Source organism: Blennius ocellaris (genome assembly GCF_963422515.1).
Source record: "Blennius ocellaris genome assembly, chromosome: 8".
Classification (NCBI taxonomy): Eukaryota; Metazoa; Chordata; class Actinopteri; order Blenniiformes; family Blenniidae; genus Blennius; species Blennius ocellaris.
Window position 1 is genome coordinate 17515933 of NC_137657.1, and position 26788 is coordinate 17542720.

The 26788-nt window shown below is 39.4% G+C and overlaps 2 protein-coding genes across 2 annotated transcripts; both read right to left on the minus strand.

Annotated features, from left to right (window-relative positions):
- Window positions 1–9003: 9003 nt before the first annotated feature.
- On the minus strand, window positions 9004–10131 carry irgq2 (immunity-related GTPase family, q2; the record flags this gene model as incomplete). The annotated part of the gene is made up of 1 exon (XM_080500387.1): window positions 9004–10131. The coding sequence occupies one exon, from the start codon at window positions 10129–10131 to the stop codon at window positions 9004–9006; it is 1128 nt and encodes a 375-aa protein (XP_080356513.1).
- Window positions 10132–20144: 10013 nt separating this feature from the next.
- On the minus strand, window positions 20145–26588 carry LOC308133217 (myelin-associated glycoprotein; the record flags this gene model as incomplete). The annotated part of the gene is made up of 9 exons (XM_080500518.1): window positions 20145–20522; window positions 21220–21289; window positions 21393–21498; window positions 21662–21937; window positions 22023–22277; window positions 22969–23295; window positions 23407–23718; window positions 23835–24230; window positions 26474–26588. 9 exons carry the CDS (start codon window positions 26586–26588, stop codon window positions 20145–20147), a joined length of 2235 nt encoding a protein of 744 aa, XP_080356644.1.
- Between the last annotated feature and the right edge of the window lie 200 nt (window positions 26589–26788).

Sequence of the window (26788 nt, forward strand, 5' to 3'; positions counted from 1 at the left end):
AAATCAAGCCAAAACACACATCTGACTCACAAGCAGCATTTAATTTAAACTCCCACTGTGAAAGTTGTCATTGAAACTCATGGAAATTACAGCAATATGATGTAATAAACTGGATGATGCACACGAAATGTGTATGATTTGGTGGTTTCTGACCTCTTTGGGTATTTTGGGCTTTACTTTGGACACCCCAGCATACACAGCTTCCTCTTTTGGCTTCCTAAAGAAAAAAAAATGAAACTACAATAAAATCTGCAAAATGTTAAAAATATCTGAGAATGGAACATTTTCTTTCTCTTCTGCCACATGCACAACAGAAATTCTTACCGGTGCGTCTTCTCAAATTGTAAAGAGGCATAATTCAGAGAATCTTCCTCCTTCAGTGCACCATTCTGCCTCGCGGGCCTTTGTGCAGACGGAGCCTGAGCAGATGCAGACATGACACATCACTGAGTGTACAGTAGCAACTGAATCGCTTCATTCATGCGTCTGAATTGAAGATGTAAGACTGTCATTGAATTTGTTGCTACAAATGCAAAACCCTGAATGATCACTGGGGAGGTTTGTCTGCTCCTGAGCAGACAAACTGAGCGAGGAACCACTGTTCAGTGTTGTTTATAGTGAGAAATAGGAATCAATGCATCAAACTGTTCTATTTAAAGTGATTGCATATACTATATGTGCATTAGTGCAAATTATAACAAATTAACGTTTGAAACCAATGTTTTTGCATATTCTTCAGCTTTCAATTTCAAAATAGAGATGTTTAGTTGAAATTGTGTCTTACTAGCTAAGCAGGTCTAACAATGTGTAAAGGTTTGAACATTCTGCAGGTACTCTTCATGTGTCTCTTCTCAGAAAATATTGTCCATCTGATTGAATGTATAGGCTTTGGGAGGTTTGCATAACTTTTTATTCTTAATAATTGCAAGGTGAGATTGAGTTAAACTCTACAGACAATTTTTCAGCAATTATATCCGATTTTTTTTTTCTACTGTGCTCACATCTTCCACTGACACATTCCCTCCTCGGCTTCTCTTCTTAATCTGTTTTGTAGCTATTTTCACAAGCTAAGTGGTGCTCAGAACAAATGCTTCTGAAAAAATAAATGCTTTACTGCCTCTTTAAAAAAGATCAAATGTGTTGTAAGTTCTGTTTCTCATGCAGTCTGTTATAAAACCTTTGAATAATAATAATAATAATAATAATAATAATGTTTTGGTTGTTATGTGTGGGTCGGCTGTCCTCACCAGCTTTCCTTTGGGCAGATTCACGGTGGAATACACACAGGTGTTGTTGGATGCAGGCCTGTGGAACAGCAAGAAATAAAGTCACACATCTTCAGTGACTCTGAGTCTGATCTGAAAATGCTGCAGACGTTTATTGTGATATTCATATCTGAATGCCTAAAGAATGAGCAGATTGTGTGTTATTTGTTCTGTGTGTGTGTGTGTGTGTGTGTGTGTGTGTGTGTGTGTGTGTGTGTGTGTGTGTGTGTGTGTGTGTGTGTGTGTGTGTGTGTGTGTGTGTGTGTGTGTGTGTGTGTGTGTGTGTGTGTGTGTGTGTGTGTGTGTGTGTGTCTTACGTGCTGTCTGGATGAGACTGTTGTGGGAGGAGGTCGTCTCTGCTCCTGGAAGGTCTGGTCAAAGCAGCTTCATTCATCAGATTCCTTCTCCGCCATTGCGCCTGAATTAATTTACACACACATACAAAGATGTCTTATTTTGGTTCACATTTGCCTGACACAGAGATAGAGAGCAAGCTTTTTATCACCAAAAAACCACAGCAAGGCCTTGTGTTTGCGGGTCTTCCTTGAATTGATTTCATCCTGCTGTGTCTGACAAGAAATAGATAGGACTGGGGTTTAGTTTTCTGAACTGCTGAATTATTCTTTATGAAACGTTTAGACAGACTTTACCTGTACAAAAAGAAAATGAGGCATAAAATGAACAAAATAAGGCAGAAAATGGTGAAAAACTTCAAAATCTTCATGACTCTGCCTGTGATGAGAAGAGAAAGAGGAACAATAGTGAGGAAATGGCTTCTCGCATGTCTAGTATTTCAAAATAAATCCTGACGTATTGCCCATCTGAAAGCACAATACAGCAAACATAGATGAACTCACGGCTGTGAGTTTGACTCACGAGCAAACAGTGGGACCGAATCCGATCGTTTTTGACCAATGTCATTCTCAGCCACGCAGTAGTATTCCCCCGGTTTGTGGGAGCTCACGGAGATATTCTGATTATCAGAGACTTTAATATCCCCTGACTCAGCATCTGCCTTCTTGTACCATGAATATTGTCTGACAGGAGGATAGCAGTGAGCGAAGCAGCTCAGCGGCACGAAGCTGGTCCCATCAGGCAGCTGATGTTTTTCCCCTTCAATGATTCTTGTGTGTTTTGGCTCATCTGAACACGAAGAGGAAGAAGGTAGATATTTTGATAGTACACTGAGGAACAAAAGACGCACAGGAAAGTACAGGATTGCTTTATTTGAAGGTCATCTGTGTGCAACAGATGACACTCAGCCTGTTATTTATTTCTGCGACAGAGAGAAGTGAAAGATGCTGAAATCGCTCAAAATAAAAAGTGTGTCCTTTAATAAGTTTAGAACTATGCTATATTTTATTATAGTGAGCAGGAAAAATATATTAATAATGTTATTAGAACACTTTCTCTCTTGTGTTTGACGGAAGGATAACGGCAAGAGGGAAAGGGACAATTTACCAGAGAGTATTGAACTTACAGTGGATTTTGATCTCTATCTGCTGCGACTCTCCAGCTCCTACTTCGTTTCTGGCTTCACAGCTGTAGAACCCGCTGTCGGAGAGTCCAGCTGACTTTACAAAGATGATTGAGCCAGTTGTGTGGACAGGTTCGCTCTCCCCATAGGTCACCTTCGTCCAGGTCATGGAGGTCACCGGCGGGTGGGATCTGGCTGTGCAGTCCAACCTGAACGACATGTTTTCTTTCACCACGAGACTGTGCCTACCTACTATCTTGACTTCTTTGGGGGCATCTACACAAACCAGAAAGGAGAAAATTTTAACATACGATCAAAGAACTGTTGCACGTTTTAAAACTGAACACGTGTTTATAATTGCTGAGTCGTGAAAAAGTAGTGGTCTGACTTAAAACAGCATCCTTACATCAGTACATTCATACACTTTTATAATTCTTAACTGACGTAGATGCAGTCATAAAATCAAGAGACACAAGCGTATTATTGTTGGAAGTGTTGCACATAGCGACTTCCCTCTGCATCGATCAATTGAATTGGAAAGATTTACAGTTTACATACACAACATTGTATTGAGAGTGTCACTGATTAACTCATATAATGAATTAAGAAAAGCACGCCATGCTCTGTCACTCACACTTCACCACTAGTTTCCTCGGCTTGCTCTGTGCGCCTCCTTCACTGTTTGATGCATTGCAGGTGTAATCGTCCGCATCGGTTGAAGTTGCAGTGAAAGTGTGGCGGACAGAATTTTGGTCATCAACCGGTACAACTACGGGCCATCCTCTCGAAGCTGATTTGAAAGACCTGGTCAAGGTAAAGCGTGATGGTGGGAAACTTTCAGCCGAGCAGTCGATTGTTACGAGTTGGCCCTCTGTGACCTCGTCTTCTATCGACAACGCGACGCTAGTGGGAGGAACTATGGAGAGAAAGCAACTGTCAGGAAAATGGTAGTATTAACCATATTACATAAGCAATGATGTTCTGCTATGACTAACATCTGGTCATCATTTATCAATAAACGTTTTGAATATTAATAATTGAGGAACAATCAGCATGTTTAGGTAGTAGCATGAAGCACTTATGGTTCTGTGTATTTATTTTCTCTATTTGCTCTGTGATGGACTGGTGACCTGTCCAGGATGTACAATAGCTTCACCCAAAGTCAGCTGGGATCAGACCCAGCCACTTTGCAGCACTAAATTGAATAAAACTGTATCGAAGATGGATGTATGGTGTGATAAAGTATCAAACAGTTAGAAAACACGATTGAGAGAAAACGAGAGAAGAATGAAAGAGTGACTATATGACGGATCCTTTCTGTACCTTGGCTGTATTTTAACACACTATACCATCTTCATTTCATCTACATATAAAAATAAATCAGTTTTATTGCAATCTATTGTAGATAATGGCATTGTTGCCTTTGAAGCTCCTCCAATTCAATCATAAAATGAATTATTGATGTTTTTTGACAAAACACATGAATTCTGGCTGTCGTTCAGTTGCTAGAGCAGGTTGTTTTCTCAGCATGTCCATATGTGAAATTGTGACTAATACAGACACGTATCCTCAAATATCACCTTGTGAAAGTGGATAGAGGATAAAGTACACTTTCTTAATTATTTTGGTGAAATTACTTTTCTACATTTAACCCCTCCTATCAATAGACCTTAAGTACGTGTGCAAGGATTTCAGGTCGAGAGCTTTGCTGAGAGACAAACAGTAACTTGTCACCAATTGGATCTGAACCTGCGTCCAAATATAAACTTTAGTACAATGACCAAATATGCTGTAAACATAAATACAATTTACCATTTTAAATGATAACAAGGTTCTAGGGATAGGTGACAAAAGTATCTCTTTCATCCATCTAACAGCGGCAGGATCGAGGCGCTTTGCCAGAATGTAAAAAGAAAATGTATAAACTTTGAGAAAGAGGGAATAAAAAAAGAACAGACGGATAAAAGGCAATATTTAGGGTGATTGTTTTTTTAACCCGAAGGCGAAAGTGTCCCGAACTTCACTTACACAGCACATGTATGCACAGCGGCTCACTAACACCGCTGCCGATGCTGTTGAAGGCATTGCAGGTGTAACAGGCTTCATCCGCTCTCTGCACACTCTCCAAAGTTAAGCTCTCCTCTTGGCTCATCACGTGTATCAGGCTTGAGCGATCGGTCTGATGGTAACGGTGCCAGGAGTACCACGGGGGTGGATATGCTTCCGTTTCACAGGTCATTCTGAGGCGGTCGTTTACTTTCACACGATTATCTGTCATGTTCTGTGAAGAAATCCTTGTGTTTCTTGGCTTGTCTGAGGAAAAAAGGCAGTGGAGGAGCTTTCAGTAAGTTGTTGGAGGTGGTACAGTCTGGAAGGACGTGTGAGTGAAACTTACATTTGACCTGAAAACGATAGTCTTTTGATTCTCCAGTGCCAGCACTATTAGTGGCTTGGCATTTATAGACACCACTGTCCTTTGGCTGGACTGCAACAACTACTACTGACTTTTGCCTCCATTTATAATTTGTGGTGGTGAGACAAATTGAATCTTTAAACCAAGTAAAGGTTGTTGGTGGTGGGGAGCTTTTCTTCACATTACATAAAAATGTGACTCTGGCTCCATCGTTAACCTCTTTAACACTTCCATGAAACCTTTGTGAGATCTGGACCTCAACCTGTGGCGCATCTGAAATAAAGGATTTCTGCATCAATTATATAAAGATCATTCAAATACAGCAAACGTTATTAATGTTTATTGTTGTACCTGAACATTGTATCTAACTTCCACTTTCTTATTCTCATTTCTAACCTGAAAATATTGTATGTGCATAAATAATCTATTTAATTTAGCTTTTGAAAGGTGACTTTTGTAATAATGTATTCCTCTAAAAAAGCTAGAATATAGGGTAATAAGCCAAATCTTTTGATTAATTATTCAAATACAAATTAAAACAGGAACAAAAAAAAGTCATAGGTTTAACCCTAATGATTCTCCAGTATAACGATCTGAATTGACATCTCATTGGGCAACAATCTAAAAAGACTTGAAGCAATATATGAATTACTCACAAGTAACTGTAAAAGTGACTGTGCTCTGTTTGACCCCAAGTTTGTTTTTAGCTGTGCAAGTGTATGATCCACTTTGTGACTCTTTGATTGACGTGATCGTCCAGTTGGCTCCTGAGTACTGCTCCTGGGCCCATTTATACCAGGTAAAGTCAGGCTTAGGTTGCCCTCTGGCAGAGCAGGTGAGAGTCACAGAGCCGCCCTCCTTCACCTTGTCAGAGTTCACATTAGTCACAATGTCTCTGGGCGCATCTGTGTCAGCAAAGTCAAAACAGAAGAAGAGAAATCAAGATGAATGATATTGCATGGTATGGGGTTATATGATATACACTTTTGACTTATTTGAATGAGTTACATTAATGGATAAGTGGATTTTGAATTAATTTGTGAACAAACATATATTGTAGTAAACAAATTTATAAACTTACACTCTACAGTGAGTGTGACCTTCCTGATCAAATAGACGTCATGGTTATCTTCCGTTTGACATGAAAACTCTCTCCTGTCATCCTGCCACGTCACTTTATAGGTGTTCATGATGCTTTTGGACGGAGAATTCCTAGTACCACGTGGTACCACCTGTTGCAATGGCCGCCGTTTTGAATCATCGATTTGTAGGTTTGACCGGCATGAAGTCAAGGTGGAACATTTGAGCGTTATTTTCTCATTTTCCTGTGCAGTGGATGGTTTCTCAAAAGTGATCGGACATGGATTGTCTGAAAATACAAATGATAGACGGCATTGTCAGAAATGTTACAGTGACTCCAACAAGTCAAGTGAACAAGCAGAATGTGTTTAAATGGGCTTTTACAACACATTAAACCTTTTTTGTGGAAGTAGCATCAACATCAAATTTATTACTGAATATGATGCAGGAACACACTGACAGAGGGTTGAGAAGTAACTACAGTGTAGCTGGGCATTAAAAACAAAAAAAAAACAATTGGTGTATGACTTATGTATCATTTTTCTTGACAGATGCAATCTATACTCCGACTCAACTTTTACTCCACAAAATACAGTGAGTACATTCAGAAGCTGTAGTTTTGCACTGTCACATAAATAAAGGATTTGGCACAGTACTTCTTACTTCAACTTCAGCGAATAGTTTTGCTGCTTTAACAATGTTACCAATGTGATGTGTTACTACAGTTTCTTTCTGTTGCTGTTCAGCCACTTTTATAAAATGTATGATTTTGTTATAATCACATTAACTGAGTCAGATCATCTTGATCGCTCTTGTGATAATTGTACTTACCCACAACTGTAAGACTGATGTTCTCAGTTGCCCATTTCAATGTACTTCCCACGAATCGGAATATGTAATTCCCACTGTCATTTTTGTTCAGCTCACAGATCCGAATACTGTATAGTTCCTCACATGGACGTGACCTGTCGCAGTTCCAGTTTGCACGTGGAGAGGGGATGTTTTCAACTCTGTCTTTAAAGTCTTCAGAGCATTTTGATGGAACATTACTGTGAACAATTGTGCCATAGAAATCTTTCTTTTCTTCACTCCATTTTGCATCTTTAATCCAAAACCAGGTAGCCTCACGGGCGTCAACATAAGCTGTGACTTTGCATTTGATTTCAACGCAAGATCCCTCTGCTGCTGTTTTTTCCCGCTCAGTGCTGTCTATACTGAAGCGCTCTGGTTGCTGACAAAGAAAACCTGGAAATGTGAGAAACCAATAGTAGGCAGTTACACCTGTACGACTTCAGATTGGATTTCAACAAAAAACATGGATAATGCAATCCCAGTACACCCACTTTTTATCAGTACCAGAAATACCAACAATCCAATTGTGTGAGCCTTCATGATCACGCAGGGACAAACCTGAGACGAGCAACAAAGAGAAAACGGGACAAACAAATAATCAATATTTTTTATAGGGATATATATCCGTCGTAACCTCTCACAACTCACTTTATGTGATCCGTCACACCAATGGGGATGGATTCTCTGAAAAGAGTTTACTGCTGGAAGAAGTTTGGGAGATCAGTGTCTTGGATGTTTGGACACATGGACAGGTCAAGATGGTGGAGTGAACCACCAGCCTTGGGACTGGAAGACACTGGAAGACAACTTCTTCTGTCACCTGAGTCACAGTCAGCCTGATGACACGTTACATGGATAGTTTTTATATTGCAAGCACAGTGAAGAAAATTACTAAAGAGAAATATGCCTATTAATGTCAATCTGCATTCATTTTCAGATCTCTCTCTCTCTCTCTCTCTCTCTCTCTCTCTCTCTCTCTCTCTCTCTCTCCCTCTCCCTCTCCCTCTCCCTCTCCCATTAACAATTTCTATTTCATTATTATTTTCCTGGATGCTGCTGCACAACTCCACAAGAGTATATGATCATTAAATTTTAATGAGTCATCTCACTTTTAGAATAATTTATTTTCCATTCAACATATTGATATCCTGTATCCCATTATAGGGGACTTTTTAAATGCAATAAAATGTTTTTAAATGCCCGAAAAAACTTTCTTGTGTACTTCAGCAGCCATGAATTCAAAACAGACTCACAACATATCACTTAAAAATCACACATCTCTCAAAAATAGTGTAACACATACTGTATCACTTAAAACTGTCACAAATGTCATTGATTTTTGATTAACTTTTAATTGGAGATAATCCTAAAAACTTGAGATTAGTCCTCATTTTAAACCACAAAGTGTAGATAAGAACCCCACTGCACTTACCTGAAATAATCCCCTTCTTGCACTATCGCAGACACACTCTCACTATCATTATCACTTCTCAAGAAATAAGGTTTAAGAGGAAGTTTCCACAGCTGAGTTGTGATCTTAAAGCATTTGCATGTCCAATCATGCAAGCGAGCGAACACAGTCCTTTTTAGCTTCACTGAAAAAAAAAGATAGGATTTTGTGACTTGTGGGCTACAGTGTGCATCTTCTCAGTTCTTCTATTTGAGCCTCAGTGATAATGGAAGTGACTATTTAGGGCATCTGTGGTGACTTTGTTTTTAAGCAGACACAGAGAAACGTGCAGTTATTAGTATTTATTTACAGAATTGCAAACTATTTACTGTGGGGTTTTGTTCAAAGTGAGAATAAAAACCGTTTGTATCAAAACATTCGTGAAATGATCACATGTTTCTCCCTACTTGAAGAGAATCGTTATCAAAGATAGACAGAGAGCCATCATTTGATTTTTATCGCTGCTCTAAAGAGCAGCAGCCAAAATCTTCTCAGCATCCGCGGCCATTTCATCAATGGAGCTATTTAAGGTTTGCAGCATGGCGGCGAAGGAGCGGCTGGCCGAGCGGGCGTGTCTCGGCATTGCCATCTCCAGCAGCTTCGATGAAACACTGGCCAGTTCCCTCTCGGCAGCCGCCAGGCGGCTTTTCACTTCACCTTTGCTGACCTCCACCGACAGAGCAGAGGTCCGCAGCTGTTTGAGGCGCGCCGGCTCGATGCCTCTCTGTCGAGCCAACCGCTCTACAGACTCGTCATCGAGGCACAGAGAGAGTTGAGCTTTTGTCAGGATCCGCACTGCCACGCTGGAGTCCACCATGGACGCCACCAGAGGAACAGGAATAGCTGACATCCCGCCAGATAGTGACGCGGCCCCCCAGACCAGCGCTTTGAACGCCTCCTTTTTCTGGGTGACCAAATCTGAGGTGAGGGTTGGTAGAGCCAGGAGCAGAGCGTGGGCTCGGATCTCTGGAAGGTCTTTAATCATGTTCTCTAACAGAGCGGGGAAATCAAATTTCTCCAGTGTGGCTGGTCCCACCAGGTAGACCTTAGGCTGTGTGACACCCTGGGCTGTGAGCATTTCCACACTGATCTTTCTCTTTTCCTCCAAGCTCTTTTCTGTGTCTTGAGCCGAAGCTAAAAGAAGAAAGTACACAGTCTGTCCCTGCACAGAGTGAGACTCCAAGAAAACCTCCACACTGTTTGGTTGTGGTTTCTCGGTGAACGTCAAGAAGATGGCGTTGTAGCGGAGGAATTTATACCGATCCATGTATCCCTGCGGGTCAAATGGGGATGTGATTGGAACAGGGGGCAGATCCCACAGGCGGAAGTCAGGGTGTTTGGGGTTCGGGTAGCCTGCCACCTCCTCAGGAGCAGCAGGGGACGGAGAAAGAGCTGCTCCTTCATCACCAGGCCCCAGACCACGAAGGGAGTTCATGAAGGAGGCTTTTTCATCGCCACGGTCCCCAACCACCGCTAAATTGATTCTGCTGATGAGGAGGTCTTCCACCGCATCCTTGACCTCCGATAATTTATTGCTCTCAATCGACTCTTTGAGGGTCTCAAGAAGGTTTAGACTTTTGAAGACGTCCGCCATCACTACAGAGAGATTAAGAGCACAAGTCAATAAAACTCACCTCTTTACAAACGGCAGACCAGATAGAGAAATGGAAAAGCAACAAATTGTAAAAATAATTGTAAGTCCCAGAGCAACTGGTACATATTAGGAACTGAAAAGAATCACCATGCCTTGAAGCAATGAGGCAACATGAATGAACTTCATGAACAATGAAAACCCGGATCTACGTTCAACTCATGACTCAAGCTTATGTTTGTCCATATTTATCTGGTGATGGTTACACAATATTGAAAAATACACAGCAATTTCCTTGTATTTATTTTTAAATGTATAATATCAAATATTGCAAATGTTTCACTATTGTCAGGGATTCATAGAAATGTATCCCTTAAATAACTTGTGCTTTTTTGTGTGTGTGTGCTTTTTTCTGTTGAATGCGCTGCAAAATGAGCATTTCTTACATTGCTAATGCATTCTCATTACAGGAGTAAAAAAAACAAACTCTAATAATCTATTTCATGATCGACCAGTCAGAAGGACTTTTCACAGTGGAATACATAGTTTAACTTGTGATACATTCAAGTACTCATTTCTTGGGAGACTTTTATTCTCTCACTAAAGCAGGATTCCAGGTGTTTTTAGGTTTTCATATGAAAATTAGCATCACAAATAAAATGTTGAAATCAACGCAGTGCACACACTCACCTACACGTCTTGAGCAGAAGCGGCCCTCCGGTTGAAGTGCGTCACATGTGGACTCTTGTGCAGCTCTGCAGCTCTGACAGCGTCAGGTTGATCTATTTAAGGCATTCGTCCAGCTAGTGGAACATTGTAATCCTGTAAGCTCAGCTTTAATTCCAAATCACTTTGAACACACACATGCATACTGTGAGAGTTGGTGATGCTTCTGGTTTTCATTCATTTACCTGCACACAACCTTCACAGACACACAATTCATACATTGATAACCCTAACTCATACACCAATATTCAGAGTAATGCTTCTTGTCTTTTTTTTTTTACTGAGACTACCTATGACACAGTTATTTGTCCTTTATCAACATATTTTTTTCCAGGATATAGAATAGAATTAAATATAATTTATCATCATTATTAAGCATGTTTTGTTTGGGGTGTAGGGGTAGGAAACTTTTAATATTCTGGTATATCAAGCCATCTTTTGTTTCTGACCAGCATATATGTCCCTGAATGGAGCTCTGGTCTGTTTATGGTGGACTCTGTCATTCTCACCATCAGATGAAGAAGGAAAAAACTATTATTTCAGCTTCCAGCGAAAGTAGAGTCTGGTTTGATTTTTCTGAAGTCTAGTCTCAGTTCAATTCTCAAATAATCATCACAAGTTTCATATCGAAGAACACAATTGTTGAGTGAAAAAGAGGAAAGCAGTCATGCTGATTAAACGGTTGTAAACAAACCTCAGTACTATGTGTGAAAAGCTTGTTCCTCCATTTAGAAGGAACTCAGTATGCAAAACATCTGACACCTGTTGCTGGAGATTTTTGTATTTCTGCTCACATCTTCTCACACACTGATTTCCTGTATTTCTGACAGAAGTAGGTAGATACTTGTTTTTTTTTTTTGGTTTATTTTACACTGTACATGGGATTTACTTTCATTTCACTTGAAAACATTTCAAAACATAGTTATTTTTAAGTGATAAATATAAGATATTGTTTGTCGCATTAGTGTTGCTTTCATTTGAAGAAACGTCAAAAGTTATTCAAAGGTATTCTTTTATGGTGTGTTTTTTTGTATATTCTTTATGGTCAAAATAGGTAGTATTCACTCACCATTTAAGCAGTGCTAATTATTTCCATGATCTCACCCATACCTTGCTATGCATCTGCATACTGGGGGATTCCCTGGGAATGACCATAACTGTCAAACTGTAAAGTTTAAGGTCCAAGGTGCTGAGTCAGATGTGGCAACCTGTTCTTACCTATAGTGTCTTGTCACTGTTTCTTCCAGTCGACTCACACAATTACACAATGGTAAAAATGTGGGTCCCTCAAGATGAAGCCAGGGAACCACTGCTGTGTGTGCCTCTTTAGGGGTGGCATGAGTCAAAGTGATTAAAATAAAAATAGAGCCAGTCACCAACATTCTGGTTTCACATTTAGACCAAACTTGAAATAGATATTTTAAATATGTATAATATGTCATTTTGTTCATTATTTATCTTAGTGAAGAGAGTGCATGTGACTTAACTCTCCATGGTTAACATTAATATCAATTTGCACATATGCTTTTGGTGACATTATTCTCTGGTGGTCCAGTACAATTACTAGGCTTTAACTGTATTTAATGTAATTTAATGTAGTTTTGACAACAATTTGAAAGTGACAAGGTCATGGGTCATTCTGGAAATTCTGACTGGCTCTGAGGTATAAAGAAGTTCACCTTGATCTTGAATTGATCTTGAAATTAGCTGGAATCAGCTTTTCAGACAGAAGATAGGCACAGTAACACATTTCATTTCAAAAATGAAAGATGGGACTTAATGGCTAAAACGCATCACTTGTGTTTATTAACATAATTTCAGCTGCATTTATTGCTCAAAAAAAGAATACATTGTGAAAAAGTAAACTGCTTCTCGATATGACACAAAACCCAGAGATCTGAACACATCACAGCATTTCTTTTTTTCATTTGAAAACTCCAAAAGATTTGTGGCTGCAAATATAAGTTTTGTCTTTTTGCAAAAGCAGTTACACTTCATTTCATCCCATTTCCTTCCCATGGCGCTTTCAAGCTGAGCATCATATCATTAACATTCAAACTGGTTTCTTGAACATGATGATGAGTTCATTGAAAAACCCAGACGTTCTCACCCTTTTTTCCTTGGAGACTGTTAAACTAGCTCCAATAGATGCTGTGTTTGAAAAAAACATTACATGACACTCAAAAACATACAAGCACAGGAGCCTTAAAAAAAAAAGAAACATGTACAGTTTCACAGATCTGTCCTAGATTCTAAAAATTGTGCAAATAATAACTTTGTAGAATATTTCAGACAACGTTGCAGCAGTCAAGGCCACTTGTGTCCAATTTTGACTTTCCATTCATTCCTATTGTATTTGTGAAAATTAATTTGACCAAAAAAAAAATGGAGAGCACAGGATGTTTATATGCAGAAAAGGGCTAGAAAAAAAGAAATACACACACTACGCTTCAGCAATGGCTCCAAAAAACTCCACCAAGTCTACACTGTCCTCACATTTCATCCAGGATTTCCTTCACATTGGAATAGAGTGCCACCTCCTCCTCTGCTTTCTCTTCAGCCGGGATACAATCTTCAGTCTCCACGTCCTTTCTCATCTCTTCAGTCGTTTCCCTTCCTTCTCCTTCATTTCCTTCTCCCTCCTCTCTTGTTTCTTTTTTAATTTCAGCATACTCTGTCTCGGGGGACTCTTTTGTCAACTCCTCCTCTGTTGGATTCTTTGTCTTCAACATGGAGAAGTTAATGTGGGAGTACTCCACCTCTTTGGGCCTCACGTCACCCTCAGGTGCTGATGACCCGACAGGCTCGGCTCCCACTTCGGCTTCCTCCTGGTCCTGAATCCCTTCTTCCTCAGCTGCGTGTCCAACATCCTTCTGCACATCACAGACATTTTATATACCGGTAATTCAATACAGAGTGAGGCAGGTTTTCTTGTGTCGTCCTCTTTGGTCTCCCTTAAAGTTCACTATAAGTCAGTGTTCTACTCAGGATCATCCTTGACATTGTAATAATTTCAGTTAAAAATGTAAATACTTGTTCACACAACATGCTTGAATCTATGCAAACTGGTTCACAGCCCTCTCTTATGTCAAAATAGATTTAACTAATGACAATAGAATAAACACCTCAACAGCGAAGGTGTTCATCATCTCTAAGTCCTCCATCACTCGACCAGGTTTCATCTTTTGTCTGTGAATATCAATAAAAACAGAGTGATTACATGTCTCTAAAATCACAATTCATTCAAAAAGCAGTCATAACTAACACATTTATATATTTCTTTACCACTGTTGTTAACGCTAACTTCCCTGTAGGTGGCACTGCTTCTTTTCAATGCTTTTCAAGAGCAAAAGGCAGTTCTGTATTTCTTTGCATTCACCCCGTTTTCAAAATGTATAAAAGCCAAACCTTGAGTTTTTTAGCATGTTTAACTTTGCTCTCTGAACAAAGAAAGGTCATTCGATGTGTTTGGGATGGGCATGATCTGTTGGTTAAAATATGATTATTTAAATGTATCACCGTACCTTCGACATTTTATTGCCAAACATGTGATGAATGATGTGAATATTATCCCGAGAAGAAACCCAATCGAAAGTGCTATGATGACCTCGCGCTGTTTTATAGTCCTCAACAACTCTGAGAGAAGATCTGAAAATGTTTGAGAGGGGGATTGTTAACCACATTTGACCAAAAAACCTCAAGTGTAGGAGACATTTCTGATTGTCAACACTCACCTTCTTGTTGGACGTTTGTGATTGTGAGATTTCTTCTTTCTTCGTCTGGCCCATTGCTGCTGACACACTCAATAGTCGTGTTGCTTTGGCGTTTCATTGTCACTGTGCTGTATACTGTGTTGTTCGACACGATGGTCCGCACAGTGCAGTCTGTACAGTTCTCTAACAGTGGCCATTTGACGGTGGGCAATGGAAATCCCTCACTGATACACACACAGGTCAGCAAATCTGACTTCAACTCACATGCAGAGGTGTTCAAGATCCTGAGAAATACTGCAAATACAAAGGAAAATATACTCACAAATTTACTGTATCCTTATATTGCTAAGGCTCATAGTAAAAAAAAAAAAATGCAGTTCAATAGATAGCTGAAGGAACAGCATCTTCGTCCAACCATCTTAATGCTACTGGTTGTTGTATAAAATCAAAACAATGACAGACTGCAGCAGAAAGCTTTAGGATGGCTAAGCTTGCTCAGTATTAAAGAAGCACTCATCTTCCAGTGAACAGGAGGTTAGCGGAATAGTAACAGCTGCTCTTCCCTGGAAACAAAAGCTTAGGATCATGTTAATGCAAAATGTAACAGATATTCAAATCGTTAATATAGGAAAAATATCCCTGTACACAGTTTAATCTGGGTCTGAAACCTGTGGCTCTGGAACCTCAAAAGAGATTGAAAGGAAAAGAAAGAAAATGGAAAAAACAAGAAACAGGGAAAAAAGTGGAAAAATAAGGAAAAACAGAAGACAAAAAGGAAGAAAATTGAAAAATGCTAGTATTGCTCCAACTGCTCTAGCCCGGGGGAAACATACAGTAGCTATAAACACCTAAATAGTTAAAGAGGCTGAAACAGCCAAGAATTATTATAAACAGAATATCGATGGGAAAAAAATTCTTTAAAAGTGGCCTGCTAAAAATTTAATAAAATATATTCAAATTATATGCAATATTCAATAATGCAACATTTTATATGTCGCAATTTTTTTTTTAAATTTTAGATGTTTTCTTTTCTTTTCAGATAATTTGTATATTTTGTGGCTCCTGACAAATTTCATTTGTTGGAAAATTGTGAAAATGGCTCTTTCGGTCATAAAGGTTGCAAATCCCTGTTGTAGACTAACCACAAGGTCAAGAGTTACTGGAAACTATTGCTGCTGGCCAAGTTCCCCCTCGACAGACCATTGATCCGTCACATGGCTAATATAGAGACCCGACAGGCACTCTACCATACTTTTTCCACTCTGGCTATAATATTTCGTGTCACCAGGGTGATCAAAATAAAGAATCGCAAGGAAAGGATAACGTATAGTTTGTACTACTTACGAGAGACACGGAGAATTTTGGTCTCATTTGCAGTCGCGCCACCGCTGAAGCTGACTTTACAGGTGACCTGTGCGCCATGGTGCTCAGCTGAGGCGTTAAAGATCAGAGTTGATCTGTGTCTCTGTGCAGTGCTAGTCAGATTCTCAGTCTTGATGTGAGTTATGTTTCCCTTGATGCAGGAGTCGTTCCTTCCTGCATACGTCCAGGTGATATTCGGAGCAGATGCAGAGCAGACACCAGGGACAGTGCAGGTCAGAGTGGCCTCTTGTCCTGCTCTCAGTGGAGAACTCTCCACTGTGGGCTTTGGGGTCATCTCTAATGGGAGCATAGAGTATGAGCGAACAGTTTCAGTTTAATGCTGGACATTGGATAAAGACTACAAGTTAAAATGATAGATTTAAACCTCACGTTGTAATGTTAAATAACTGGATTACTTTCTGGAGCTACAGAGTAAGTATGAAAAGGAGACCTACTCATGTTTTGACTACTGTCACTGTACAAACTGTAACTGTGAGTGGTGATACCTGTCACAATAATAGAAGAGATCACGCAACATTTGGGTGAGGTCAAATGATTCTGCAGTTCTTTGTGTCAGTGTAACCCTGGTTAAAAATCCTTATCCTGATGTAATCAGAAACATTTTCACATTTGCACCAAGTTATCTTTACATCACAATTACATTTCTTTCACTTCGACGACAATAGAGTTTTGTGAACCTTCATCTGTGACGTTCCTGATAATGCAAAATCAAAGCAGATAATGTTCTGATTTTGGCATAAAGGCAGTTACAGAATAACCTTTATACAATAAAACGTGCCACTTTAAACTTGAATGCCACTTTCAGTTTATTATCTTGACATGTATAACATATACAGTAAATGTAAGGCATTGTTCGAAAAACAAGCAAACAAAGAAAGTTTCCTCCTTTACCTGCGGCTGCAAAGTACCAGAGCAGAGGTACCCAGATGAAGTCAAACATCGTAATTTGCAGCCAGTCCGTTCTTCCACAGGACAAACTCTCAACCTTCCGGAGCACAAAGAGAAAATTCAAACACAGTTAGATCGGTTACTGAAACCAGCACAGGCAGCAGCTTCATGGTCGGTCACACATATGTAAATACAGCAAGTTGCAAGTTGACAGGTTCTGTAGCTACATTTTCATATTTACTTCACAAAATGTTTCAACTTGAGGTTGTTTGTGATAACTGTTTAAAAAAAAATTATGTTATCTGAATTATTTTTGTATTTGTAAATACAACTCAGTCTCCAATGTTACTTTTGTAGCTTTTTTCACGTTTTTTTTAAAAGATGAAATTTAATATTGAAATCAAATGCAATATACAGTGAACGTTGTGTTTTTACCTAGTTTCTTCTGGATCCCCTGGTCTTGTGGCCCCTTGCTGTTCTCCACTCAGTGCGTCTATTCTGAACGGACTGTTCTTCTTATCATCAACCTCTTTTACTTCTCTTTACTCTACAATATATTTCCAGGAAGCTTCTCTTCACACCGCTGCCTCTTATTTCCTCTTCTCCAGCTGCTGCAATGTTCTGATAAAATGTTCTGAAATGTTCTAATAATAGTTTAAATGCACTCTGTGGAGGTGTGATCTATAACTTACTTGTGAAGTGAAAAAGGTCTTGTCGTGGGCTGTCTGGATTTTTGTGTGAATAAACATTGAAACAGGGAACCTGTTGTCCTTGACGTCTCCATTTCTTTTAAGAAACTCAACAATGTCTATGGGAATTGGAGCCAGTACCAGCTGACTGGTTACCAGTCCTCACAGCCTTCCGTACAAACATGGTTTTTGGACTGTGGCAGGAAACTCGGGTACCTGAAGGAAACCCACACAGAAAGGCCCAACCAGTATTTGAACCCATGACTTTATTGCAAATTGCTATGCGGTAAGAACTCTAACTACTGCGACATCATCACACTCTGGTTTGTTTGCATCTTAATTTTTGCAAAAATTGTTTGGCACCACCGCACTGCTGTCTTGGTCGGGACCTCGCACTCTGGCCTGCCGGGGTCAATCATAGCCTCTGGCCCTTTTAAATACTGATCAAATATACATTTTGAAAGTTTTAATTAAACAAGGATTTTATGTTGAAGGAGCTTTGGGTTTTTATTTTAAAAACCAGCTCACCCTGAACCAGTTTTGGTTTGATCTTTCTTTGACATTGCTACCCGCCCTGGCAGCCATTTTCGTGTTGCTAGGTAATGCAAGAGAGCACATTTTGGCACTTGGGGTAAATTTTTACATTTTCTTACGTTTTTCACCAGTCCCGATGAGCATACCAAATTTGGTGAGATTTTGAGCGTGTTTCGGGGTTCAAATTTGGATTCAATGACACCTCAGTAGAAGAAAGAAACAAAGAAGAAACACTGAAATTACAAGAGGGTCCTTGCCGAAGGAAGCCTGGACTTTAAAATGAACTACCTGAAGACAAAATAAGTACTACAGTGAGATACTTCCGTTATACACAATTTTTTTAAATTTTTTAAACAAACTACATATTTTTGGTCGTTTTGCAAAAAACTAAACTGAGTGCAAGTTTTGCATTTTTACTTCCAGAAATGAGTGTTCCTGAAGTTATTCTCAGTGTAAACCTAACCTGCTCATAAGCAGGTTGTTTTTCCTCTCTAACATACCCAGACTTTCTATCTGAGTCCTGAGCTGTCTGACGCTGCATTTCATTTCCTCATTCATACTGTACAGTCAACATAAAATGCCCATCTAAGCCTATTGCAGCGCTTTGAGCTGAGAGAAGATTTACCTTCCTTTATTTTTAATTGTCGTTTTTTAACCAAGACCTGACTTTACACTATTTCACCATAATAAATGAAAGAACAGTGGTGTCAGGTGGGAAACCATCTCAGTATGATCTGATGCATAATGCAGACACACAACCAAGGATATTATTATAATTTTAGTCTAATGGGATAAAATGGTAGATATTTTTGACAGCAAGCATACACACAATCCATCAATCTACTACAACACTATATGATGATGATGATGATGATCATGATCACCATCACTATCACCATCACCATCACCATCACCATCACCATCGTCATCATTATTATTAATTTTAATCTTGTTTATCAAAACAACTTGATTCGACTTAAAGTTGGAAATTGGTGGTTTTGACAGTTTTAAATGCTTGACAAGACAAAAATGTCAACAATATGGAGGACTAAGAAGAAGTAAGAGTTTATTGCACATCGTCACTTTCTATAAATAATCTGTCACAAATCAGGGGGATTTTCGTATGGGTTATGTGTGTGTTAAGGCTGTCAAAGCAGGTCCGAGACTGCATCAGCTACTAAACAGTTCATATCACTCCACCTCATTCCACATCCAAAGATGGTTTGTTCTGGCATGCAAATTAGGGCTCTACGCCATAGAGTTGCGCAGAGAGGACGAGAATGCTGCAAACAGAGCCAAACTGAGCGAAGCTCATACAGTCATGTCGCCATGTTGAAGACCCTAACCATCAAGACTATATTACAAATGCTGTCACGCTTAATTACGCGTGACAGCACATCACAAGTAAACTTCACGAATCCTGGCAATTTTTGATGTTCGTGGAAGTTTTTTTGGCAGCCAAAAACCTACACGAATATCAAGAATGTCATGCATCAATACACCCATTTAAGAATCGTATTCAGATGCGTTACATTGCATAAAGAATAACAGGAATGTGCCACATATGATGGGAAAATTATATTTGTAACACATCTTGCCTATGTGTAAACCCTGCATGAAACTGAAAGTACAAGAGCTTGACATTGTAGTAAATAGCTAGTTCAGTCTAATTAAGCATAAAGGTTAACGATACTTGGATCCTCGTGATTTATGGAAGTATTGTAAGTCTCTGATATAAAATGACCGTCCACACGGTAATCCCATAATAAACCCACCACAAGAGCTTTTAAAGCAAGTGCCAATAAACATCAAGCGCTTTATACAAGACAGATCTAAAAATACCACACGTGCATACAGTATATAATCTTTACAAACAGTTCTTTGCTGAAATGCAGTGAAGCAAAGTAGCTTAAACTCCAGACAGACATCTTTGGTAAAATGTCCCAGCTTCATGGTAGAAACTATAGAAATAGCCATCAGTTCATTAAAAGTTCAATCCACCATCAGTGTATTACATGAATCTGTCTTATCCGATGAAATCAGGAGACCTGTACTCTCTGGCTGCTGAACGATGGAACAGTCTTCAGATCTCGTCCATTACTTCCTTCACGTTGGAGTACACGGCCTCCGTCTCAGCAGCTTCCTCCTCTGGAAGACAGCTTCTTGTCTCCTCAACCTCCTTCCCCACTTCCTCTTCCTTGCCCTCCAGCATTCCACTTTCCTCCCCTTCTACTTTTACTTCTTTTTTGATTTCAGCATACTCCGTCTTTGTGCTCTCGTCCCCCCGAACTCCGTCCCCAAGACTCTTTCTCTTTAACAGGGAGAAGTCAATATTGGCGTACTCCACATCTTTTGAGCCACTGTCGAGCTCAGGGGTTGTTTTCTCTGCAGCCACACTTCCATCATCTGCTTCCTCCTGGTCGTAGGGATGATTGTCTTCTACTGCTTGGCTGTAATCTAACTGTAAAGAAAGTGACAGCAATCAGTCTTCCAAGCCATGCCCACTGTTGTGAGCATGGTTCACCACAATTTTTAACAGTAGTTAGTTTGAGGAACTTTATTTTCCCACAAGTTACCTCTTGTTTATTGGAGGGCTGCCAAATTTATCTTAGTCTTTTTTCTTTTTTTCTTAAGTAGCCAATGGACGACTGATCAGTGAACTGTTAGGCAGAAAAAGAACATTTTAATTCAATTTCTGCAATTTAAAGTGAAATAAGAGGAAAACCCTGACATCCTTAATCTTTTATAACTTCCTTTTATTTTACCATGAAACAGCAAAGAGGGAATGCTGGTGATTAATAAAAAAAAAGAAGAAGAAAACATATTGTTGACTGTGTTCGAATGCACAGTCTTTAGAAAGGCTTATATTTGCTCATTGGTTTTCTGTTGTGGCCCCCGACCAACACTCCCAACTTCTGCTTGATGTACTGCCTTGAAGCATTTCAAATGATATGATTTGCAAATGCTGGTGAGTTCCTCATTTTAGACAAAAATGAACAGCGAAAACCACACATGCAAATCTAAAATAGTTCCCCATCGTCCTGCAGTAAAACAGCATTTGATGAAATGCTTAACAAGAACCTGTCCAGGCATTAATCAATGTCTCATACTATTGTGACAATTCTGCAGAAAACACATGTAAAATTGTGACAATTTACCAGTGGATTGTTGTTGTTGGTCACCAATTCCACAGTCTCATCCAAATTTCCAGAATTCTTCTGCTTTCTTCTGTTGAAAATAGTTAAAGAAAAATAAAAAAACAACAACATCCACATAAAACCATTAGTCACAATTAAAACTGGGTAATCATTTAATGAATTTGAAGGTGTACCTGTAACACTTCATGACCAAGTAGAAAATGATTGCTGAAAGGAGAAAACCAATCAAAAATGCGATGATGAGTTCCAACCATGAAACGACTTCTTGTTTGGCTGGATCTAGAATCAGATGGATTCAAGCCTTGTTAGTTTATATGGCACACACGCAACTATTTCTGTCCTGAAAGCAAAGGTCATTGTGAGGTAATACAGCACTGAAGTGGTTCTACTCTAACACTGTGGTCACAAGTACAAGTGCTGAGGCGGAGAACATAGAGCCTACCATGTTTTCCTGACAGCTTTATTTCGATGGGGAGGGTTTTCGTAACTTCCCCATTTTCATTTCCGCTGACACACTCAACAGTTGTGTTTCCCTTGGTTTTTACAGTCAGGGTGACAGTACTATTGATGGTGTGGTTTGTTACAGTGGTGATGACGGAGTACTCGGTGTGGTTGTTCAACAGCGGCCACTTGATGGTGGGTAAAGGAAACCCTTCACTGATACAAACACAAGTCAGAACCTCTGATTGAAGCTCACATCTGGAGCTCCTATGAATGTCTGTAAACGCAGCAGCAGGACAAGTTTTAATTGTCAAATAAACACAAATGTCATATCTACTCATATTTACTTGATGTCTACTTACATGTCACAGCAACATCAGCATATGCAGTGGTAGTTGTGCCCAGATATATTGCTATACAGATGTACAGTCCAGAATCCTCCACAGTCATGGGCAGGACAAGTGAGGCTGATCCACTGTCGTAGTTCAGGGTCGTGTTGCAACCAAGTTTAGCCCAAATAATTAGAGATGGCGGGAAACTTTCTGCGCTGCAGGTCAGGTTCAGAATATCTCCATCTATGACTCTTATATTACCTGTTATCTGGAGGTTTCTTCTATCTGCAGAGCACAATTTAGTCATTTAGTCATTACATAGAGGAATGGAGAGTTGTGGTTTTGTGAAAAACAGATATTTCATAATTGTGAAAATAAACGGCTTTAAATCCAAACATACCACATGAAGTACAACATTTTACCGTCGACTAGATACAACTATCTATTCATCCACCCTATATTCTTGCTTTATCCAATCGAGGGTAAATTAGGGTAATTTACCAGCTGAACAGGCATCCATGCCTTTGGGTTGTGGCAGACATTATATGTACTGAATATACAGTGTCTAAATATACCATATGTAGTATATGCAAAACCTGAAAATTGAGTGTAGGTGTAGTTCAATCACAGATCATGTGCGTTTCTTTATACATTCAGTATGTGCACTTATTGCAACCTTGTGATAAAATAAGGAACCTGAAAAAATATGTAGATCACACCCAATGACAGCAGTTCCTCTATTTTCATGAAGGGTTTAGCGAGATCGGTGTTTTTATAATATGCGGCCACTTGAGGGCACTATTCTCTTAATTTTTCATGCCACTGAACAGAAATGCCTTGATCCTGAGATCGTCAGATCCATCCATGTATTGAAAGGAAAGATTTTTCCAAACTACTTGGGATTCCTCTCAACAACTGAAAACAATGGCATAAATAAAAAAACAAACAAACTAATAAATGCATTTAGTTTACTCACATAATACTGTCACGTTGATTTTTTTTATAATGGTCTTGTTGAGATAATTTGCAATGCAAACGTATTCTCCAGAATCTCTGGTTGTCGCGTTAGAAATTAATAAGAAGCCCCTCCCACTTATTTCCTGCTGAGAGGCTTCTGCATCATCCAGAAAGTCATCTGAGGTGTCGTTCAGCAGAAAAGTTTCCGTTCCATTTTGCACGATTTGGTCAGAATATTTCATCCAAGTGATTTGCGATGGAGGAAAACTTTCAACACTGCAAGTTAAATTCAGTGTCTCGTGCTCTTTCACACTTGCATCTCCGGTGATTTCAAGTTCCTCTATGTCTGTGGGAGGAACAAATCAACCACACTTACATAAATAGCGCCACAAAGACTATGTCAGGAGCATTCGAGACATTTCAGAAGATCTTCGTAAATATTTCAGGTGGTACTCACGGGTCACATTCAAAGTCACAGACTCCTCTGTGGTTACATCCCCTGAGAAATTGATCCTACAGGTTATATTGGTACCATGGTGTTCAGCTGAGGAGTTGAAGGTCAGCGTTGAGCTGTGCCTGTTTGCGATGGCACTCAGTTTTTCAGTCTTAAAAGTGGTGATGTTTCCTGAGATGCATCCTCCTGCTCCGCTCCACATCCAGATGATCTCAGGAACAGATCCCGAGCAGAGACCTGGAGCAGTGCAGGTCAGCGTGGCCTCTAGTCCCTCCGTCAGTGGCGGAATCTCCACTGTGGGCTTCTGATGGAGATCTGAAGGAAACACATCAATTCAAGTCATCAGCCTGAACATCGAAAGGCATTTCAGCCCACAAAGTTCAACAACTGTCAAAATGAATTCATGCAATGTAAAGTCGAAGTGTTCATACCAGTAACAGAGATGAGGGGTTTCGGAGTGAATTGGAATCCATTATAGAAACCATTGGTTCTGAACTGATATGCTCCAGAATCAGACCCCCGCAGGTCATTAATCATGATGCTGCAGTTAAGTTGACTCATGACAGGTTCCAACAGTGACACTCGTCCACGGAAACCAGGCTGAGCTTTTTTGTTGTCATTGTTAGAGTGGAAAATTGTGTCAGCGTCCCCACATCTTCTTTTAGACTCGGAGCATTTGTACCAAACTGCGTGTAAGGGATTAAAACTATATGGTTTACTAAAAGAACATGGCATCACAACGCAGAGTCCAGCTTCTGCTGTGAGTTCTATCGGGAGAGTGATACAGAAACCTCTGTCACAGCTTGTTTCTTGCTCCACAGATGTACCTGTTAATGCAAAACACACAAACAGAAAGGTAGTTTTTGACAGTAACCACTAATCTAATACAGGATTGTGTTGCACTGTTGCAATAATATTCTCTGTATTTTCGAAGGCTCTTACTGGTGTTTGAATTTTCGCAATTAAAAAAAACAAAAAAAATCCCAGTTTTGCACATTTCTTAAACCAGGGAAGAAACAAACAATTTTAGATTTTCATGTCTTCATTGAACACAGCTGATTAACGTTCACAATACAGGCTGGTAGTGCAAGAATTAAGTGTGTGAATCCCGAGGTTAATGACTTCACTCAGAGCTTCTCGGAGTTGAGAGTCAGTAGCGTATAGTCCAGCTAGTGTGACTCTTCTGAGCTCTCCTACGATTAAGAAGTGAATTGTAAATAGACACAAAAAGTATCTTTGAACACCTTGATGTTCATCAGTCCGTGGAAAGACAAACTGCATCATTGAGATGCTGTGGCATGACATCAAGAGAGTGACTCCACCAGATAGCACAGGAATATTGCTGAACTGAAATAGTTCTATCAAGAGCAATGGCCCAAAAGTCCTCACGACCATCGTGAAAGTGAGATCTGCAACTACAGAGAAAAGCTTGTTTGAGCGAACCACTGCCAAAGCAGAGTAAAACAGTAATCAAATCTAAAGGTTTACATGCTTTTGCCCATACTAACTGTGAAGGTTTACATGCCGTGTTCAATAAAAACAATTCAGTTGTGAGTTTAACACTATTTTTTCTTGCAACTGTATTAAATTCTACATTGTAATGCTGTTACTATATTTACACAACTGATGATCCTCAACAAGTTGTCTTTAAAAGTACAAAGAATAAACTTGATTCATTATTTTCTCATTGTCAAATGTCCTTATATTTAAAACTACTTTACATCCCACAATCTTTGTTATTTTTTTCAACAGAGTACTCACATTTCCAAATGATATTCATTTTCTTTAATCTGCATTTTTGTAGTCAACAGGTACATTCTTTTTGCAGAGAAATTACTTTAGAAAACACATTGCTGTGCGTGATCTTCATATACTTGAAATGTTCTCGATGCTTTCATCCTGTATGTTAATTGAAATGTATGCCTTCTACCCACCATGCTAGCACCAGGTTAAAAACTAACAATTTGATTAGCTTCTGAGAACAGTACTTAGACAGTTGCTCTAGTGGTTTTAACAAAAGTACTTCTATTTGCAAATTATGTATAAATATTACTTGTAAGAAAACCATGGCTGCATTTGAATGAATTAACAAGGGAGTTAATGCATACCAGTGTAAGCATGGCTGCCTCTCACAGAGAAAAGCAGAGTTGCCCAGATGAAGACAAACATCCTGATTCAGTGCCCTGATGTGCTCCTCGGACCAAACTTTAGTACAAAAGATGCAGAAAACACATGAAGAAATTCAATCAAGGGAAAGTCAGCTCTTGACATCACACATACAGGATATTGCATGTTGTCTTATTCCATAATTGCTTATGAGGGCAGACATAACAACCTTCAGTTTGAATCCTTTGCATTCATGAACATGTCACTTGAATTATTTATGTCTCTAAGGACAGTCAAAAAATATCTGTGATAATGCAGCATTCTAAATGTATTGTTTCGAAATATTTAAAGGTGCTCAATCTTATTTACCCGTTTCTGTCGAGCCGTTCCTTCTCTTGGGTCTTCACAGCGATCGTTGGTGGATTTCTGCTTCAGTCACTGTTCCTCTCCTCCGTGGTTCTGTTTTTGTCTTTTTGTTGCAACAACACTTGAGGAAGTTTCTCAGTGACAATCATCATCAATAGATGAAGTTGTAAAATTGTTATATTACTTGCATTTGTTTTTTATTTGATTAAACAAAACTGTTTCCTTTAACTACATGATGAACAAAATTAAACTTACTTGTTTTGTTTTTTACTTTGGGGGGGTATTTGTCCTAAACTGAAGGATTGTGAAACTCTCTGAAAACGGAAGTTTTGTAATAGTGAATTTTCCACTGCCAGAACAGAGACTTAATGCACGTTCCTATGCTTTTACAAATCAAGGTCACTGATTGCCACAAGGTTCAAAGAGAAACTATGTGCATTTTAACCAGTTCCCCATTTCAACTGCAACCTTGGAAACCTTTCTGCCCCTTGTTGTGTTTTAATCATCTCTGTTTCATTTACAGAAGTGATAGTTGAACTGAACGGATGTCCGATAAGAAAGCTGTGTTTGTAGGGAGTTTGACTGCTGCCCACCTCACTACAGCCTCCACTGGACACAATCCCGTTTTTATGATCAGTTGTTGAGGTTTCCTGCAGGACACCAAATCCGTTGATGATCTTTGTGAAAGTGATCCTGCTTGGTAACATCCACATTTCGTCATCCTTAATAACTAGGAATTGTAAAATGATGACTACTAAAGATATAATCAAAGCATCTTTCCTCTTGAGTCTGTGATCAATGCACCTGATTGGAAAATGTGTGAGGAAAAGTGAATTGAAAATTACATGCATAGTGTGGATCAAAGTACCAGCAACAGTGTTCAGTAAATCATATTTAGGCTCCTTTTGTTTTT